Below are 21,493 nucleotides of genomic sequence, written 5' to 3' on the forward strand. Positions count from 1 at the left end.
TTAAGCTTGTAGAAATTCTTTATCCGAAATTAGTTATTTTTTTATTTGTCAAAAGATATGCTTTGGCACCGATCTAATTTTCGTGTTACTTCTGATAATGAAGGCACATTTCTACTGGCTGAAGGTGCATCAGATATTCTGATCACCGCTGAAAAGATACTTCAGGTCATACTTCAGCTTAGTATTTCTGCAATTTCAAGTAAGCTCTTCGGCCCGACTGATAGCTTTAATGCCAAATGAATTTATTATATCCCAGTTCTAAAATATAATTGGATTTTAATATAAAGCGTCTCTTAAGATCAGGCAGTCCACTGTAATTCTGTTGTACTGAACAAAGGTGAAACAAAAACTAGCGTACAATATGTTAAATTTTCAATTCAATTCAACTTTATTTATATAGCGCCAATTACAACAAAGTCATCTCATGGCACTTTACAGAATAAAGTCCGGACTACACAAGTATGTAGAAGCAACCCAACAAATCCCCATTGAGCAAAAAAAAAGCGACAACAAAGCATTGTACAGGTTGGTAGGACACAGAATTAATGGCATACAGTGGTGAATAATAAATGTATAGAGAAAAGCTAGTTCAGGTTGAGTGAGCAGTTTTAACTATAAGCTTTATCAAAAAGGAAAGTTTTAAGCCTAGTCTTAAAAGTAGAGAGGGTGTCTGCTCCCTGAATTTGGATTGGAAGCTGGTTCCACAGGAGAGGAGCTTGATAGCTACAGGCTCTGCCTCCCATTCTACTTTTGCAAACTCTGGGAACCACAAGTAGGCCTGTATTCTGGGATCGAAGTGGTCTAATCGGGCGATACAGAACTATGAGATCTTTTAAATATGATGGAGCTGACCATGGAGCTTTGTATGTAAGGAGGAGGGTTTTGAACTCTATTCTAGATTTTATGGGAAGCCAATGAAGAGAAGCTAGTGAAGGAGAAATATGATCTCTCTTTCCTAATCCAGTCAGCACTCTTGCTGCAGCGTTTTGGATTAATTGAAGGCTTTTTAGAGAGTTATTAGGACACCCCACAAGTAGGGAATTACAGTAGTCCAACCTAGAAGTAACAAATGCATGGACCAGTTTTTCGGCATCACTTTGAGACAGGATGCTTCTAATTTTAGCAATGTTCCGTAGGTGGAAGAAGGCTGTTCTAGAGATTTGTCTTATATGTGACGTAAACGCCAAATCCTGGTCAAAAATAACTCCAAGGTTCCTCACCGCAGTACTGGAGGCCAAAGTTATGTCATCTAAAGTAACTATATTGTTAGACAGCATATTTCTCATGTTTTTAGGCCCAAAGAGGATGATTTCAGTTTTGTCTGAATTTAGAAGTAGGAAATTGTAGGACATCCAGGACATCCAGTAAGATTATGGAATGTTTCCTAATAATTTTGCCTAAAGGTGACATATACAGATTGAAAAGTATTGGTCCTAACACAGAGCCCTGTGGAACCCCATAGCTAAATTTCGTGCATAAAGAAGAGTCATCATTAACATGAACAAGTTGGAATCTGTCTGACAGATAAGATTTAAACCAATGTAATGTGGTTCATTTAATCCCAAATCCATGTTCTAGTCTCTGTAATAAAATGTTGTGGTCAATGGTGTCAAATGCGGCACTAAGGTCTAGTAAGACGAGTACTGACACAAGTCCATTACCTGAAGCCAAGAGAAGATCATTGGAGACTTTTACCAGTGCTGTTTCTGTACTGTGATGAGCTCTAAATTCTGACTGAAAGTCTTCATACAAATTATTCCTGTAAAGGTGATCACATAATTGTTTTGCAACTACTTTTTCAAGGATTTTAGAAATAAACGGGAGATTTGATATTGGTCTATAGTTGGCTAAATCACCTGGATCAAGACAAGGTTTTTTAAGTAATGATTTGATTACAGCAACTTTATAGGCCTTTGGTACATAGCCAGTATCTAAAGATAGGTTATTCAAGTCTAATATGAATTTGTCTATTAAAGGTAGAACATCTTTAAGCAATTTGGTTGGAACAGGGTCTAAAAGACATGTTGTTAGTTTTGAGGAGGCGATAGTTGAACTTAGCTCAGTGAGATCTATGGGTGAAAAGCAGTCTAAGATGGATTGGGGCCTTATTGAGGATTCTAGAGCTGTTGTTCATGAAGATCTATCTGTAATATTTGTAGGGAGGATCTGGTGAATCTTTTCCCTAATGGCTACAATTTTATTAGTAAAGAAAGTCATAAAGTCATTGCTGCTCAAAGTTAAGGGTATACTAGGCTCAACAGAACTATGGCTCTTAGTCAGCCTGGCTACAGTGCTGAACAGAAACCGGGGGTTGTGCTTGTTTTCCTCTATTAGTGCGGAATAATATGCTGTTCTGGCATCACGGAGAGCTTTTTTGTACATTTTTAAACATTTTTTCCAGGCTAACCTGGATTCTTCTAAATTAGTGGAACGCCACTTCCTCTCTAACTTTCGTGACGCCTGCTTTGAGCTGTGCATTTGTGAACTGTACCATGGAGGTTGGCTCCTCTGATTCACTGCCTTCTTTTTCAGAGGGGCAACTGTATCTAGTATCATACGCAGTGAGGCTGCAGAATTGTCAAAGTGTGGTTAAATTTCTTTAACTAAATGTTGTGATCCATGGGCTAATATCAGTTTTCTTTTCTGATGCAGGCCTGCAAAACGAACTAAAGGAGAACTAAAGGAGTAGGCTGATGTAGGTTTGTTTTGGTTTTTTACAGATAAAAATTCACAAAAATTTATAGATTTTTACTAATAAAGGTGGACAGATTTAAAATAACAAAATGAACGACATATTTCACAGTTGATTCAATAGTCTGGACTAATTAAACTGAAATTCAATTAAAATTAAATATTCAATAATAAATATTAATACACTTATAAACAGCAGCTTGTTTTGAGAAAAGATATAATTAATTAAGCAAAACTTTTTAGCGCAATGATCCCACAATGGTGGAACGATCTACCAAACTCTGCACGCTCAGCAGACTCTCTCCCAATATTCAAAAAACTTCTGAAAACAGAACTCTTCCGCATCTTCCTATGCACTTAAATCTCTTAAAAAAAATCCTTTCTGTTCTTTCTCGCACTTGCATCTCGTGAACTGTGAACACTTTTCTGATAGAACTTTGCTTTGATGTTTTCTCCTTGACTTAGATTTTTGCTGCCTTGAACCTCACTTGTAAGTCGCTTTGGATAAAAGCGTCTGCTAAATGACTAAATGTAAATGTAAATAATTACAGGCGATTACATTTCATGAGCGTGATAAGACTGGTGGAAAAACATGACTTTTAGTGTGATATTTCAGAAACAGATCAAGTTTTAGGGGGTGAACAATTGTCGTGAATTTAACATTGAAACTATAGGACAAAAAGGGCGACTGTGGCATTTTAAAAAAAACGCTACATTTTGGTTATGTTGCTGTCGCCATGGAAACGACGTCAGCTATTGAAAGAGGCAGTATGACGTCAGTATAATCAACCTATGGCCCAGTTGTTTCGGGTTGATTGGCTGAAGTGTGTGCAATTTGATAACTATATAGATTAGAGCCTGCAGTCTGTCAAACTAAAGCTGAAAAAAAAAACCTTAGTGAGTAATCTTCTGCTTTTAAAACATTTGCTAGAACTTCTTTGTCAGTTCTCAGTTTTCAACTCACCTGTGTTGAGATTAGACTACTTGTGTAGTTGTATTTTATATTGTATATTCGATCTATTTTTTTAGGCTCTACTGTTAGTGTTATCTGTATGCACCATGGGTCTGAGAGTAACACAGTTTCAATTCTCTGTATGTACTGTACATGTGGAACTCCTTGAGGAGTTGTAAATGAGAATAAAACAAAATGAGGTAAGAGGCACAGCTCTCTTTGTGGTAAAGGCTGCATCACCTTCCTGTTTCCTCTGCGTCCCTTTAGAATAAAAAAACTACAGCACTTCAGGTTTTTGTTTTTTTGTTTACTCAAAAGACGTGGACACCTTTGATCTCTGTATACCAGTGGTTCTCAATCAGGTCCTGAATGACCCCTACTCCTGCTTTCCAAATAGCCACTGCTGATTACCAGCATCAGGCGTTCTTAGTCAATCAGAAGCTGGAAGGAGGTTGGAGTGAGTGTGTGTTGTGGGTATCGATATGTTCCAGCTTCTGACCGACTGAACACACCTTATCCAGGTAATCAGCAGTGGGTAGAGCAGGGTGGCTTGGGAAACAAGCAGAGCAAGGGTCCATAAGGACCAGGACTGAGAAGCCCTGCTTTATAAAATGAGCTACCTGTTTCAGAATTATAATAAAAATCAGTCCCTCAGCTTGTTCATTTATTAGGATTAGGATTTAGAAGTGTTTTAGGAAAAAGGTTGACACAAAGGCACTGAACACACTAATGTTAGATTACACTTACATTTTATGAAACCTTATTTAAATCCAACACACTCAGGAATTAGCAGCACCTTACCCCTATACTTGGGCCAAAATGGCATCTGCTCATCAACATGTGAGATTAGTTACCCTACAGCACAAAGGCAAATAGAACTGGGTTTTTTTCTCTATTTATATACATTTCAGTGGGAAAATTAAATACTTTCATAAGGAACACCTGAACAAGGGAAACATACAGGATACTACATATACAGGATATTACAGAAGATATTTTAATTTGATTTCACTTTGAGAAAGTAGAATAGTCTTTGAAGGTCAAATTAAGTTTTTTTTTAAACCAAAACAGGAGCAGCACAACATTTGATGGAATGTACTTTATGGGGCAACAGTTGTGGTTTACTGATCTTCGTCCCTTCTAGCACCTCGAATTTAAATATCCACTCATATCACATCACTATAAATATCTTATAAATGCAAACAGGCTAGTCCTCTTTAACTACAACAAACCATGTACAGTGAAATTCTAGGTTTTTATTAAGCACAACAATGGAATAAGGGTCAAATGTAGTTGACAAAGTGAACTCTTCCTTTCTTTTATTCCAATCATAATCCTCATGCAACAGAACATGCCTAAATAAAGTGTCAACTAGTTTTGACATTTTTGTTTGCCAACTGTTTCACTAACAGATGACCAGCAAGTTGAATATTTGTATGTGTCTGTAATGTGTTCTTAATTTGTCTTCTAGTTCTGGCCTAAAGGTGTAAGTCATCACCAGCAAAGGTAAAATGGTTTCAGATGAAATACATGTTTAATTTTAGAAGAAGGAAGTGTCCGTAGAAAAGGCGCCTGCCAGCCTGAACTCCTCCCTCATTAGCACACAGAACAAACGCTGAGGCAGAGCTTTGGAGTAAGGTGCTGGCCTCGGGACACATGTACGCAACATAATCTCTCGGCCTGCTGGTGAAGGAAAATCAACCACTTTGTTGCTTCCTCCAGCTGGTTTCTTGTCATGTCCCGAGTCTTCATTCAGTGGTCCCAGAAGGGCAGCCTGAAAGTTGAGAAAAAATATGAAATTGTATTAACAAGCAAGTAAAAGTGCAGATACCTTTAATAAATTCAAAATACTGCTGTTTAATGCACCAGTCAAACTGAATAATTAAAATAATTTCAGAAACTGCATTTAAAGCTCATCAACAGTTTTGCAGAGGCAGAAGTGGCAAGATCATTCTTGTAAGGTGACAATCCTCAGGCTTTTTTGGTTTGCTTTTATTTTTGATTATTTTCAATCCATTTAAAATAAGTCCTGAAGTGATACTCAAACTGTATCTGGTTGGGAAGCTCAGAGTTTTAGTTATCTAATGGTATAAACTACTTTATGAAAGCAAATTCAGTTAGGTATTACTGATATAGATGCAGAAACTGCAAAATGTGAATTTCATGCATTTTTATCATTGCAATAACGATGATGATTGTTTGATTCCCACATGCTTGGTCCGTACGCTGTGACAATTGTAACTGTCTCACATTAGCACAGCTAAAATCATTCATTTTTAAAATTGTGATTTAAAAAAATGAAAATATATCAAATAGTAGTGGCCCCAGGGAGCGCTGGCTTATATAGCAAAATAATCATTTTTGCTTGTGTGCGGCCTTCACATTAAAAGAAAACAGTAATCCCATGTCTCCAAAGAACCCATAGCATTAGCCACCTGTTAGCAGGAATTACTGTGTGATGGTGTTCTGCTGGGACATAATGTCCTTTCACACTTTCAACCTTTGACACAAAAGAAAATTTTGCAATTTAGCAACTAATCTCCTCCAGAGATGCAGACTCGAATCCTGAGACTTAGACTATAGTTAAACTAATGTTGTGCTCACGACGACTTGTGACTTGACCTGAGACACTTCCTCAAAAGACTTGAGATTTAACTTGTGAACAATCAGTATTTTATGTTTAATAATAGCGCAACATTATAAAAATGTCTGACGAGCTTAATGCCACTTTCCCTACATTTGCTAGAGGATGGCACTGCATACCAGCAGGTGTTGCAGTACCATTTGTCATCACTTTTGGCTATACTGCTTTTACACAAAGCCGAAACAGAAGACTACATATAAATATAATATAAAGCCATATATTTTTATGTAATTTTAGGAGTGTTGGTCATTAACTATACAGGGATTGGGGTATAAAGATAGTTGGGAGGGAAAAAAGGATTGCTTGTAGTTACCTCATCATTGGTGAAGTCAGTCAGCTTGACACAAGTAGCAGTGGGAGAAGCAACACAAGAACATAGTAGAATGGCAAAAATGTACAACGCATAGGAAAAAGCACAGACTTTTGTGACAAAAGGGTCTGAAGTGTATATCTGAAGTTGACAGTTTTACAATAAGCAGCAGCACAGCTGCACGATATAAACTATAAATTTCAAATTATTTTCTGTATCGATGATTGCTGGCACATGGCAACCCATATTAAAATAGACATTTTACCAGGCTTTAGTCCCAAACTTCTTTAGCTTCTTTTTAAACTGAAATAATATGTTGACAATGAGTAATTTGTAAGAACTAGATTCAAAAAGGAGACTGGCAAAAATTTACACATTTGTTCTCGAAGCCAAAGCATTCTAAATTTTCTCTGCTTCAGTGATACACAACCAAATGTCAGCTTACTTACTGTAATGCACAGCAAGTAAGTGCTGGTAAACATAAATACCACTCAAGACCAGCTTTAATGTTCTTAGAGACCAACATCTCACTGGGATTTGGTAAGATAAACCAGGCCACAATATTAATATCATTATCACTCCTGATAGCTGTCAGTGACTACATTTACATGTACTTAAGTACTAAGAGAAATCAGCTCCCTTAAGAAACCTGGTTACTGGAAATCTGCGTATACATACAGCAGCAGGAAATAAAAAAATATCAGAAAACATGAAATCGCCATTCTCCAACAGAAGTCTAACTAAGGAAACCAAGTTTCCCTAATCCCTTAACACGATTTCAAAAACTAGCGTTCCCATGACACTTGAGAAATCACCTTTCCTGAGAAAGCCCACTGAAACCTGGTCAGTTAAGGCCATGTTTTTACATGGCACTTAGACGAGAATAAAGAGGAGAAGATGGTGAGAATGAATAGGACTACTTACCCTTTGAGCATTGACAAAAAGTTTGTAGATGATGCTGCCAATTGGACCATGGCCAGCTCCAATCACCTCCACCTCTGGGTCTTCCAGCAGGGAGGTCACAAACCTGAACACATCACTAATGCAGTTAGTAAAATGTCCAGTGGAACTAGGTAAGTGATTATGAAGTTCTGTCTGCATTAGACTGATACAGCTTCCATTGTCACCATTACTCCTAGGAGATAGATCGGTGAACCAGTACATGGTTCACCGATCTATGTCATATACATACAGTACATGGAGCACAGTGGTACTTTGGAGAGAAGCCTCTTTCACATATCCCCTGACAATGTCCGAAGCTGATTTGTGTTTCACACATGTAACACACAGTGCGAGATTGTTCAAGTGAGAAGTTCTCTTAAGGGAAAAACTCTCCTTGAGTGAGGGATTAGCATCCTCCTGACATTTCAGCAGAGAGCAGCTTGCTCCACAGACAATATCATGCCCATAATATCCACATTATCTGGATTTTGCACAAGGGGGATCACAGAGTAAAATCTGGATCATCTCTGGAGGTTGGGTTTTAATAATTAACCAACTCAGAGTAAAGTCCAGAGAAATTCAGAATTACAGCACATGTGTGAAATAGGCCAGAATATGTCTTTTATTCACAGCTGAAATGCTGCTCCAATAATAGTATTGGTAACTTACTTCCTCAATTCATCTGGATCCTCTCCTTTCTCACTCTCACTAATGGCAAACTTGGCCTTGAGAGAGCGAGCTTGGGTGATGGCTGTCTCCATGGTGATCAACTGGTTAATAAAATCCTACAGACAGAAAAAGGATATCATATATCACCATTACAGATAATGGAGGAACTTAGAATTGAGTATCTGTTTATTTCCCCCATCATTTGAACAAATACGGTTATATTTGTGCTAAGATTTTCTTCTTTGTACATTGTACTCAAAGGACAACTTGCTTTCTATGCCTTTAGTTTAGGATGTAAATGACTGACTTCCCTTTAATAAAACATTTCTCCGCTTCTAGCTGAAAGACTTACAGTTGACATCACCTGGAGGAATTTTTCATGATTAGGAGTTCAGATTATGTCATCAGGAGGAGATATGGAAAAGCAGGTTGACCATGATTACAATACTCATGTTACAAGCAACGAGACGACATAATCTAAACCGAAGGATCGTCCAATATATTAATATAGGGTAGTCTGAGTTTAATGGCATTTATTTCAATGTACAACTTAAACTAGATCCAAAAAAAGCAAGATCAGTATCAGTGAAGGCGTCCTTTAAGTATGCTGAATAAACATAAATAAAAAGAAATAAATGATTGAACGTTGAGGGCTAATTTCAGTGCCAATCAGTCAGACAGTCCAATTTATATTCCCATGGGGGAATAAAATACTAAATTGTGCCCCCCCCCCAAAAAAAAACAAACAAAAAAAAAAGTAATGAAATATTTGTTCAAAATCTTATTGAACAAATACTGTAGCACTAATTGGGGATTTGCGGGGTACTACATAGTAAGTAAGGCAATGAGAGGTAATATTTAATTAAAAATAGGTTTATTACTTCAATCATAAAATTAATAAATAAATTAATTACCCAGGTAAAACTTGGTATTTGCAAAAGATATATCTATGATATATCTATATAGATAGATATAGATATATCTAACTAATGGCCAAAACATCTGTGTAATACTGAGAAAACCAGCACTAAGCTAACAGCCTGAAAACAGCTATTGCAGTTTCATCATAATAACTATGAAACAGAACTAAGTGATGATGTGTTTTGTCAATACTGGCACAATCGCTTTCAATTGCAGTGCATTAATTCAGATTTCCCGCCTTCACACTAATGTGAAAAATTTGTGATTGTTGTTAATTGGTGTGTTTAATAAAGACGTAAAAGATCATGACTATGTTTTGTCAGCTTTAATATTATATTTTTTAATATTTGTGGATTTGGTGAAAATCAGATCACATTGCACGACCAATTTATATAGAAAATCAGGTATTGGAAACAGTTCCATTACTTTTTCCTTTAGACTATTCATATAATAAAAGATGCAGAAAAAGTACTTTAGTGCTACTAAGACAAATTCCAGTACAACCAACTGTCTCATATAATGATATGAGCCCAGAAAAATGTATCAAAGGCTGTGTCCACCTCAGGCTTGCTAGGTCTACTTTTTGGAACCAGCCTCAATGAATATTTGACTGCATTTTGGATCTTCATCCACAATAAATACTTTTTGCGGTAAAAGTCTTAAATTTGCCTGCTTTTAAAGATACTATTATTTAATAAGAAGACTTGGAAATCAACACGTCCTGATCTGATCTGATCTGATCTGAAACATGAGAAAATCAACACAAAATGAGAGGCCTGTCAAATCTCTGTCAAACCATTTCACCACATCTTTTTCCAAACTGTCACTGACCTCTAACTTCTTGTTGTCCTGTTTGAAAGGATGAAGCAGCTTGCTGGCTTGAGATATAGCTTGCTGAATATTCTTTTTGACCAAGGGAATATCTTCTATCGACTCTGTTAGGGAAGGGATAAAGAGGAGACAGAGTATTAATAAGTGGGGGATTCAACAAAGAAACACTAACAGTATTTTAAAGCTCTTGAACATTTGAAGATAGTATATTTTTATTTGACATATGTAGCTTACAAAATGTAAAGAAATACAGGTGTATAGGTTTACTTTTTGACATACTAGATTTCATTTTATACACTTCATATTTCATATTACGTCTGGATTATTTTAGACACTGAAAATTTGGACACTAATACAAAATGGCGAACAGCCAAGGACATGCACCTGTTTAATGTTTGTTGTGGTATTTGTGATGTTGGCTTATGAACCTATGTAATGTTAGACAGTAATACATCTGCAGCTTTTCAGTCAAAACTATTCCCAGCACTGTTTAATAAGGTGAAGCTGCAGGTTGACACAGTAAACTACACTGTTTACTGTTGCTAAAAACCTCATGTTTTGGTTTTTGCTGCTTTGACTGTGAATCAATATTCCCAAATGGCAAAAACATTATATTAATAAGCAGCATTACAATTTATAGAATTCAAACGATCCTCAACTCACTAAATTGTCACTTTGTCCTGCCTGAGACTTGACAAGGATAGAAGTTGTTGTATCTGCTGATTCTGATTGTTCTGTGTGTATGAAGAACCAGCAGATATCAGAAATCTAAACAATCTCCACTGCCCTGCTCAGTTGATAAAATATGAGAATATATCTGCTTCATGAACTAGGTTTTCCTGAGGAGGCTCTGCCACTCATCTGAAATAAACAAAGCATTCACAAATACATGTTGAGAGCTTCTTTGGAAAACCTGAACTTTTTTCTTCTTCAGACATTGAACCAAAATATGGTAGTTCCAAAATGGACAGTCAAACAATGAGCTGAAACTTACCATAAGGCTCCATACGTTTTCTTTTTCTTCCAATTCATGTCATATTTGGAAGACATCATTATTGTGCACTAATAATAAATCACTATAGATTGTTCAGTATATACTTTAAAATTCAGAAATGACTGGTGCTCAGATTTGACTGAACTATGGAGAAGAAGATGTACAAGTTTTGATATGGGGATCGTGTTCAAGGTTCTATTTAGACATCCCAAAATGGTAACAATGGTTTCTTTGTAATCTTGTACTTCCTATTATGTCTTGGTCTTGATAATATTGTGTTTTGTTATTACTGACAGTCCACATGTTTTACTTTTTTAATGAAAAATCTTTGTGACGAACCTTCCTCCTTTAACTTCAGAAGTGCAGCATGAAGTATGCAGGGCAGGAGATGGCGGGTCAGGTCTGCAGGTTTCTGCACTGCCAAATAGTGCAGAACCTAAAAAAGGTCACAAAACCAGGTTAACTTTTCTCACATTAATCTACCATCTGTTTGCTCTGTCTCCACAGGAAAGCCTTTACTGCACATAGATACATTTTGTCCTGTCAGGTTGCGTGGTAGGTGTAATGTCCAGCCGTAACACAGATTACCTTTTCTGCCTCTTTTGTGTCATCAAAAAGTCTTTTCTGTCGGCGCGCAGGTTTAACCCTGGCTGTCTCCCAAGCCTCCACCCACATGTTTCCTGGGATCATCATCCTGGCACTAAGCTTGCCTTTTACAGTTGTATTGCCTTTTTCGTCAACATTGTCTTCCTCTACATAATCTCTAGGAGAGTACCAGCGCACAAAGTCTTCCAGAACACAGCCTGGGTTGGCTGCCTGTGGAGAGACAGAAAACACATGACCATAAATGTCCCTACATGATCAACATGTGCATGTATTCCTGTGCCGTTTTAGGTTTCAAATCTGCCCCCTCTACCCTCTATAACAGAATTTATTCATAAACTTTACAATTAGCGCTCAGATTTAGGATTGTTTTCAAAGTAGTATTATTACTGAAATTGACAGACTTGTCTCAGTTTTAAAATATGTATGTAATAGGCAATACGCATCAAATTTGGAGTATAAACATGAATTATTTCTGGTCATTTTTTGCACGTTTATCTGATTAGCCTCAATTTTATCCTCAAAGAACTGAGGACCTCACCTTAAAGGACTCCATGTCAGAGAGTAGACAGGCACTCTGCATCCGAGCACGGAGATGGGAACCTTCAGCTGATGTGCCCAGTTTTGCCAGTACTTCTGACTGCTCCTCTAACAAGTCTTCTGTGATGGGAGCAGGTTCCTAAACATCAAACAAACACACTTGTCAGGATGTTTAATTAAATATCAATTGTTTCTTTTAGATTAATCTTTTTACTCAACAATTTATGTCAAATTGTGCTCAATTCATAGTTGTTGTCAACTTCTATCAAAAATTCTTTTTAAAAACATACTATTTCTTAGATTAATAACCATATGTTTTTGTCATATTTGGATAATATCATGATTGTGCAGTAACAATAAATCCCTACAGATTTTTCAGTATATACTGTAAAATTCAGAAATGACTTGTGCTACAGTGCAATGTATACATCTGTAAAAATACATATTTGTGTATACTAAATACTTAATGAAAAAGTGTGTGAATGAACCAGAGTCATCCTGACCTGTGTGACAGGAACGTAGAGTGGCTCAGCAGAGTTTAGCAGAGTCAGCTTCCTTAAGGGGTGCAGCCTGCCCTCTGCCTTGCTTTTACTTCCGCGATTTTCTTCATCAATATGAGAAGCCTCAGTCTCTCCCTGGTCACTAAGGCACTCAAAGAATTCCTCCTCACTGTCACTCCAAGAGTCCCAGGATTTCCCTGGAGACACCTCTCTTTTTGAAGTTGTTACAACTGCAGTCTCTGTACTGGGGCAGGAGGTTTGTCCAGAACCACTGGCCAATCTAGGCTCTCTGTCTTTGCTTCCTTCCAGCACCTTGTGAGCTTCGTCTCTTGTCTTCTTTCTCTCGATGCAGCAGTTCAGCATCTATGAAGGAACATAAGCCCATTTTAGACATGGAATTCTTATAAATGTTCTAAACATCTCTCTTAAAGTTACGGCTTATTGTCACAAAGACATTTATGATCCATTACCAAGAGAGTAAAAAGGAATGACTGTAGTGCTAAAAAAACTGTGCATAAACTAGGCTTAATTTTGATTCCCATCATTTAGTCTCAGTGCCTTATAGTCTATATGTAGTTATAATTTTATTGCCCTTGTTTGGTGAGCCTTGTTGTCAACTTCTTTTATTATTATTATTATTATTATTATATATTTTTTTATTAATACATTTTGGTTTGTGGTCATTATCATCACTGTTTTTACCATCTTTTACTGACCCCTTGTTTTACGACTTGCATCGACTTTTCAATTACCTGCAAAGCCATTTGAATTGAATTAATCTATAACAGGTGAAATATGAATAAAGTTTTGATTTGATTAATATGGTTGTTTCTTTGCATGGCAGAGTTCAAACTGTGTTCAATAACCACAGCTACTCACAAAGGTTGGTTGACTGTCTATGTTAAAAACATGTCACCCATTGGGGGAGTGTGTCTAGCCAAAGTGATTTTAATAGTGTTTGGACAACAGCAGACGTCTGCAGCACAGACAACAGTTTATTGTTTATGCTGAAGACTAATTGTAAATGTTAGTAGTGGTAGTGCGTTCATTCCTTTTTTAAATTTTAGTGGCTGCATGGGGATTGTTGAGGTTAGGTTGTAAGTTGTAGCAGTGACAGACTTTTAAGACATGCACACATGTAAATGTAAATGTTCTGCACTTATATAGCGCTTTTCTACCTATTGGCACTCAAAGCGCTTTACACTGCTTCTTATTTACCCATTCACACTCACAATCACACACACATTCATACACCGATGGGGGAGCTGCTATGCAGCTGGCCAACACTCACCGGGAGCAACTAAGTTGCGGTTCAGTGTCTTGCTCAAGGACACTTCGACATGTGACCGGATTCGACATGTGGCCGGGGATTGAACCAACAATTGTGAGATTGGTGGACAACCGCTCTACCTTCCTGCGCCACAGTCGCCCCCAAAACATCCATGCAGTTTTCAGTAGGAGAGTGGGCACAACACTGAACAGCGGCCATCTTGAGTGAGACATTCATTTTACTTTTGTTTTTGTTGTTAGCAACCCATATTAGTTCAATTTCCATTTCCTTCTAGAATGATTTATTTCAGTTTTTCCAAGCGCTTCCAAACTAATGGTTTTTGTGTTTGTTTTTTTGGCATTCATATTGAGGTCAACAACAAGAAATGTCCAAAGCCACTTTTAAAATAAACCTCCTGTTGGGTTAATTAATAATTCCTTCAGGTAGGCATCATTTAGAAAAAAAAATACTACAAAATTCACTACCTCCCTACTTCTGAGAAGTGAGGTTTTCTTCTACAAGAGAGGACAGTGACTATAATCACCCCCCGACAGATATGTAGACACACTTTTTATTTTTCGACTACGTTTTATTCACTTGCTCCAATCATGCTTGGTACTGCACTAAAATGTATCAACTTAGCATTTGATGTTATATTTTTATTGTAACACCTGAAACAGTGTTTGCCTAGAAAATTTATCAGGCAAGGTGAAGAGGATAATAAAGGTTTTGTGCACACAAACAAAAAAATTTCGGGTATTTATTTCTCAAGCAGCACTTTTGGTTTGTAAATTCCATTTAAGGGTGAAGAAAAACAAAGTGAATATAATATGATGTATTTATTGTACACAAATAATTTCTACTGTAGGTCTCATTGGGGGCCTCAATTAAAGCCCTCTGGGATGTTCCTCTTCTAACAGGCAGTTCGTGCTGATGGCATGTACAACAAAATATTCCTGCCAGTTATTAAATGCAAAGTTTAACCATGCCATTGTAACAAATATTGCTTAAAAAAAACAGAATTTTAACAATTTTCTATTTAATACTTTCAAATTTAACGTATGAGGCCAACAAACTGGAACTTACCATGTGTAGCCTGATAGATCAGATTCAAACCTAAACATCCCATCAATATAATTTATTTTCACTTATAAGTGAACTTAGTTTAACAGCACAAAATCATATTGTCAGACCTAATGTGACTGCTCTGCTTTGAAAACATCACATACATCCACTTTCAGCTAACATGTGCACACACCTGCAGAGCAAAAAGGGCCATGGAGGAGCGGGCAAGAGAAATATGCACTTTAGTTTTGTTCATTCAAAGTGTTTCCTGCAGGGTTGTGTGGTGGTGTGACCATGTTTGTTTGTGTTTTAGATAATGATCAAAAAAGTTATTAAAAGACATCTCTGATTTACATATTTGTTCTCACTAACACCATCTTCATTCACTCACTATGTCACTTTAGCGCTGCTCTCAATCTCACTGAGCTATGCTTGTATCAACTAGGGGAAACACTGCCTGAAAGCAAATCTTCGTGGTTTCATTTCAATTTTTTAGTGGTGGCATGCAAAGTCAAAATTATGAAAATTGTGCCACAGATCAAACTCTAAGAAGGGAATAGATTTGTCTTGTGAATTTCGAAATCTTGTCTTTGTGAGTCTCATGCAGACATGTGTGTATTTTATATAAATGGGTACCTGAAGCTTCTGATGTAAAAGACAGCAGCGAAGATCAGGAGGTCCACCAGCCAGTCTGCACATTATAAAGCATATGAAGAGAATTAGATGGATATTAGTGAACATAACGGCATAATAAGCTGAAAAACTGCTTCGATTAGAGTCCCCTTCAAAAATAATTTCCTTGCAAATTATTCAAATCATTGATGTATTACACTTGTAGATTTGTATGCATTTGTATTTAAAGACTATAGGTGATAGAATGTGTAATCTTAATATGACAAAAATGATCTGCTTCTGAAAAAAAACAAAAGGTATTTAGCTGTGTTGGCTATGAAACCTGTAAAAATCAAATGACGAAGCAGTATTTCTGCATATTAGAGTTTCCATAACTCAAATAAATGAAATATTGCTGGGCGAATTAGAAAAAACGAATGTATATCTAAAAAAGGACTACCATGAGAAAAGCCCAAGATCACAAAACATTCTAGCAAAATGCATAAAACAAAACAACAAAAAAACATTATATATAGATTTAGAGATCTGTTCCCTAAAAATATCATTTATAATCCAGAGGACAAAAAAAAAACATTTTCCAGAGATTCTACAAAAACATTAAAAATTTCAAATAACAATTACTACCTTTCTATATATACATGGGTGTATGTGTGGTTCTGTGAAATAGACACAATTTAAAGAGTCGACTTTTTTCTTTTTTCCCCATTGCATTCAATCCACCTGCCAGCACTTTGATCCATTTTGTCCTCTGGCATGTTGAAAATAATCTTGTACGTACAGTTAAGTGAAAAAGCTTGAATTCACTTAAACCAAAATGGCAAAGAAAGCCAAACAATGTTTTTTTTTCAACCATTACAGCTGTGTGTTGATAGTAAGAAGTGAGAAAAATGGCGAAAGAGTGTATAAAAACATGTAGTTACATCAGTGCTAAGGTTTGCATCCCCTTGATAAAACCTCTAAGTAATTACCTCAAGCACTTTGCTGAGAGCAGCAAAAACAATAGGATCCAATAAACAGCTTTCAGAAGATCTCAAAATGAAAATGTTTAAGCCTTTATAAAGCTGAAGACAAATGCAAAAAATATTTGTGTTTAGGAAAACCAGTACCAAATGTAAAGGCCATATTCCAGAAGTGGAAAAAACATAGATACTCTAATACTCTTCCGTGAAACTAAGAAAAGTGACTGAAAGAGTCTCTAGAAAGCTTGCTCGAGCGCTTTAGGAGAATCCAAAATAAACAGATGGGCAAAGTGCTTAAAATTTCACATCTCCACAGTCAAACAGAGAATACACAAGAATGAATTTTTGGAAGAAAAAGAATGCAGGATGCCATTGCTTACTTCTAGGCACAAGACAGCACACTTGGAGTGTGCTAAAGAGCATATAATCAAACCATTTTCATTTTGGAAAGAATAAGGTGAATGTGAATGTCTCCAGACTAAATATCACTTAAAACCTGAACACTTTACATGGCAGACATCCAAGCAACCTGGAAGAATTATGCCATGAAGGGGAAGAATAATGGGGTAAAATTACACCTGAAAAGATACAGAACAAACGCTGCTCAGAGGTTTGAAGGAAGTTGGAGGAGGTTATAAAAGGCAAAAGGATGACATATTTCATAAAGGGGATGCAAACTTTTACACTGATGCAACTCTCATTATTTAAGTATAACTTTCGGTTTATTTACTCCTTGACCATTTGGTTACTTCTGAAGATAAAGGAACATTTGTACTAGCTGAATTTACATTAAATATTATGTTGATAAAACATAATTATTGGAATGTTTTGTGTATGTGTAGTTAGTTCTCTTAATTCCCTTTCTTTCTGCATTTCATTCACTCTTTTGAACAAGATTCCCCTAGGCTAGCTCATAACAGTTATCAGCGAACCAGTCTCATATCACATGAACTCCAGAGTAGTGTAAATTCAACCACTTCTGAGTCCTTAGAGCCCAAGAAATAGTCACTCTGGTTATGTGTGTTAACACAGGAAAATGCACCAAACAAACCCTCACACAAAACAAAACACTTTGTGCAAATATGTTGTGTAACTGTTACACAGGCCAACATGCAAGGTTGCGTGGACAGCGGGACTGATTACAGAAATGGAGCGTCTCTCCCATCAGATGCTCCCAAACAGGACAACAATTCCTTCTGAGTAGACATGGACATTAGTCTAAAAACAGGCCAAACGTCTGGTGTACTCACCCACAGATGAGAAAGTTGTTTTCCCAGCGGTAGCGCAACTCTAGAACAAACTCCTGCCAAAGGTGGGCAACAGCCCGCAACCCACCATAGTTGTAATTTACTAGGCAGACACACAGTGCCAGCCGGTACGTCAGACTGTCAATGGGTGCGGACTTCAGCTGGAGGAAAAGGTTCTAGACACAGGAAAAGAAACCAAGGATGAACAAATCAAACCAATTAAACCAAATGTCTCATTTTACCAGCATTTTTTTTTGCTTTGGTATATCAGAGTAAAGCAAAGTAAAGGTCACTCATTTCTGTAACTTGAATCACTGAATCTGTAATCAAGTCAGCCAGCCCATTTAAAATGGGAAATCAAAGTGACTCTGTGGGTTAGTATCATATTATGCAGCACTCTGTACAGAGAAAGAGTTATCATAGATCAGAAACAAAATTTATAAGTATATAGCATGTTAAACATAATAGCCAAACTTATATGTAATAGAAATACTATTGTAATAAAATCACACTGTAAAAGTATGGAAAGGGTAAACATACATAATCAGAGTTTTTATCTTGCTCGGCTATCCCAGAGGATTTCACCTGCCCAGTTTTGTTCTGTCTATTCTCCGGTGTCTTCTCCACAGCAGCATCTGGGAATAGATACTGGGACATAAAAACAAACAAACAATTATTTAAAAATGCACGATTCAAATATGCATAAAAAAAAAAAACCCACAACACTGCCCATATTTCTCGCCCATAATGCTTGTTGAACATTGGTCTACCAATTTCTAACAGAGTCTCTTTGCTAAACTGACTTTTAGAATAAAACATGATAACTTCATTGATTCAAAAGTTGGTTTCTGAGACTACATATGTTCAAGTCATTACAGAAATAACAATTTTCATATGTTAATGTCTCATGATACCAGGTCATTCCAGGGAAACAAGGTAAATAAAGTTTACTAACATTACTGTTTCTGTAGTCGCAAATAGTGTCTGATCTCATATCAGCTGAAAGTTGTTCATATCAAGTCAGGATTTTCAGTATTTGAAACGAGTGAAATAAAATGTGCCCAAGTCAATTAGTAGGTGGTAATGTGTAAGAAGAAGAGGAGGAAGGTGTGTTCGTAGGCAGAGAGAGAAGAGGAAAGCTAAGAATGTAGGACTGACAGTAGGGACTTTGAATGTTGGTACTATGACAGGGAAGGCTAGGGAGTTGATCGTCATGATGCAGAGAAGGAAGGTGGACATACTGTGTGTCCAGGAGACCAGGTGGAAAGGTAGCAAGGCTAGAAGCTTAGGAGCAGGGTTCAAGTTGTTCTACCATGGGTCAGATAGGAAGAGAAATGGAGTAGGAGTTATACTGAAAGAGGATTTTGTGAGGAATGTTGTAGAGGTGAAAAGAGTATCAGACAGGTTGATGAGTCTGAAGCTGGAAGTTGAAGGGGTGATGTTCAATGTTGTGAGTGGTTATGCCCTACAGGTAGGATGTGAGTTAGAAGAGAAGGAGAAGTTCTGGAGTGAGTTAGATGAAGTGATGCAGAGCATCCCCAGAGGTGAGAGAGTGGTCATTGGTGCAGATTTCAATGGGCATGTAGGTGAAGGGAACAGAGGTGATGAGACTGTTATGGGCAGGTTTGGTGTTCAGGACAGGAATGCAGAAGGTCAGATGGTGGTTGACTTTGCAAAGAGGATGGAAATGGCTGTAGTAAACACTTTCTTTCAGAAGAGGCAGGAACATAGGGTGACGTACAAGAGCGGAGGTAGAAGCACTCAGGTGGACGACATCTTGTGTCGACGCTGTAATCTGAAAGAGATCAGTGACTGTAAAGTATTGGTAGGGGAGAGTGTAGCCAGACAACACAGGATGGTGGTGTGTAAAATGATGCTGGTGGTGAGGAAGATGAAAAGGACTAAGGCAGAGCAGAGGACGAAGTGGTGGAAGTTGAAAAAGGAAGAATGTTGTGTAGTTTTCAGGGAGGAGCTGAGACAGACTCTGGGTGGTTTGGAGGTGCTTCCAGATGACTGGACTACTACAGCTAATTTGATCAGGGAGACAGGTACGAGGGTACTCGGTGTGTCATCTGGAAAGAAGAAAGCGGACAAGGAGACTTGGTGGTGGAACGAGGAAGTTCAGGAGTGTATACAGAGAAAGAGGTTAGCTAAGAAGAAGTGGGACACTAAGAGGACTGAAGAGGGTAGACAGGAGTACAGGGAGATACAGCGTAAGGTGAAGGTAGAGGTGGCAAAGGCCAAACAAAGAGCATATGAGGACTTGCATGCTAGGTTGGACACTAAAGACGGAGAGGTGGATTTGTACAGGTTGGCCAGACAAAGAGATAGAGATGGGAAGGATGTGCAGCAGGTTAGGGTGATTAAAGATAAGGATGGAAATGTATTGACAGGTGCCAGGAGTGTGATGGAAAGATGGAAGGAGTACTTTGAAGAGTTGATGAACGAGGAAAATGAAAGGGAACTAAGAGTAGAAGAGGTGACTGGTGTGGAGCAGGAAGTAGCAAAGATTAGTAAGAGTGAAGTAAGGAGGGCGTTGAAGAGGATGAAGAGCAGAAAAGCAGTTGGTCCTGATGACATACCTGTGGAGCTATGGAAGTGTCTAGGAGAGGTGGCAGTAGAGTTTCTGACTAGTTTGTTTAACAAGATCTTGGAGAGTCAGAGGATGCCAGAGGACTGGAGGACAAGTGTACTGGTACCAATTTTTAAGAACAAGGGAGATGTGCAGAGCTGTGGCAACTACAGAGGAATAAAGCTGATGAGCCACAAAATGAAGTTGTGGGAAAGAGTAGTGGAAGCTAGGCTAAGGGCAGAGGTGAGCATTTGTGAGCAGCAATATGGTTTCCTAGAAAGAGTACAACAGATGCAGTATTTGCTTTGAGGATGCTGATGGAGAAGTACAGAGAGGGTCATAGGGAGTTGTATTGTGTCTTCGTAGATTTAGAAAAAGCGTATGACAGAGTGCTGAGAGAGGAGCTGTGGTATTGTATGAGGACGTCTGGAGTGGCAGAGAAGTATGTTAGAGTGGTGCAGGACATGTATGAGAGCTGTAAGACAGCGGTGAGGTGTGCTGTAGGTGTGACAGAGGAGTTCAAGGTGGAGGTGGGTCTGCATCAAAGATCAGCTCTGAGCCCCTTCTTGTTTGCTGTGGTGATGGACAGACTGACAGATGAGGTTAGACAGGAATCTCCATGGACTATGATGTTTGCAGATGACATTGTGATTTGTAGTGAGAGCAGGGAGCAGGTGGAGGAAAATCTAGAGAGGTGGAGGTCTGCTCTGGAAAACAGAGGAATGAAGCTTAGCCGCAGCAAGACAGAATACATGTGTGTCCATGAGAGGGACCCAGGGGGAACAGTGAGGTTACAGGGAGCAGAGGTGAAGAAGGTGCAGGACTTTAAGTACTTAGGGTCAACTGTTCAGAGCAACGGTGAGTGTGGAAAAGAGGTGAAGAGGCGAGTGCAGGCAGGTTGGAACGGGTGGAGAAAAGTGTCAGGTGTGTTGTGTGATAAAAGAGTATCAGCGAGAATGAAAGGAAAGGTGTTCAAGACGGTGGTTAGACCAGCGATGTTGTTCGGCTTAGAGACAGTGGCACTGAAGAAAAGACAGGAGGCAGAGCTGGAGGTAGCAGAGCTTAAGATGTTGAGGTTCTCTTTGGGATTGACGAGGATGGACAGGATCAGGAATGAGTACATCAGAGGGACAGCTCATGTTAGATGTTT

The 21,493-nt window shown here is 38.0% G+C and overlaps 1 protein-coding gene across 4 annotated transcripts in view; it reads right to left on the minus strand.

The window, feature by feature from the left end:
• Positions 1–4,294: 4,294 nt before the first annotated feature.
• rab3gap1 (RAB3 GTPase activating protein subunit 1) overlaps positions 4,295–21,493 on the minus strand; it is a 34,943-nt gene continuing 17,744 nt past the window's right edge. For 3 of the 4 annotated variants that reach the window (XM_067511311.1, XM_067511309.1, XM_067511312.1), the window contains 12 exons: positions 18,312–18,419; positions 17,775–17,947; positions 15,569–15,623; positions 12,601–12,960; positions 12,099–12,236; positions 11,543–11,770; positions 11,294–11,390; positions 9,961–10,064; positions 8,209–8,324; positions 7,522–7,624; positions 6,601–6,624; positions 4,295–5,417 (listed from right to left, as the gene is read on the minus strand). In XM_067511311.1, the coding sequence (XP_067367412.1) occupies positions 5,184–5,417; positions 6,601–6,624; positions 7,522–7,624; positions 8,209–8,324; positions 9,961–10,064; positions 11,294–11,390; positions 11,543–11,770; positions 12,099–12,236; positions 12,601–12,960; positions 15,569–15,623; positions 17,775–17,947; positions 18,312–18,419 (1,740 nt within the window). In that variant the 3' untranslated portion in view covers positions 4,295–5,183. The remainder of the gene's footprint in view (positions 5,418–6,600; positions 6,625–7,521; positions 7,625–8,208; positions 8,325–9,960; positions 10,065–11,293; positions 11,391–11,542; positions 11,771–12,098; positions 12,237–12,600; positions 12,961–15,568; positions 15,624–17,774; positions 17,948–18,311; positions 18,420–21,493) is intronic. The other variant, XM_067511310.1, reaches the window with a different exon arrangement.

Source organism: Channa argus, chromosome 7 (genome assembly GCF_033026475.1).
Source record: "Channa argus isolate prfri chromosome 7, Channa argus male v1.0, whole genome shotgun sequence".
NCBI lineage: Eukaryota > Metazoa > Chordata > Actinopteri > Anabantiformes > Channidae > Channa > Channa argus.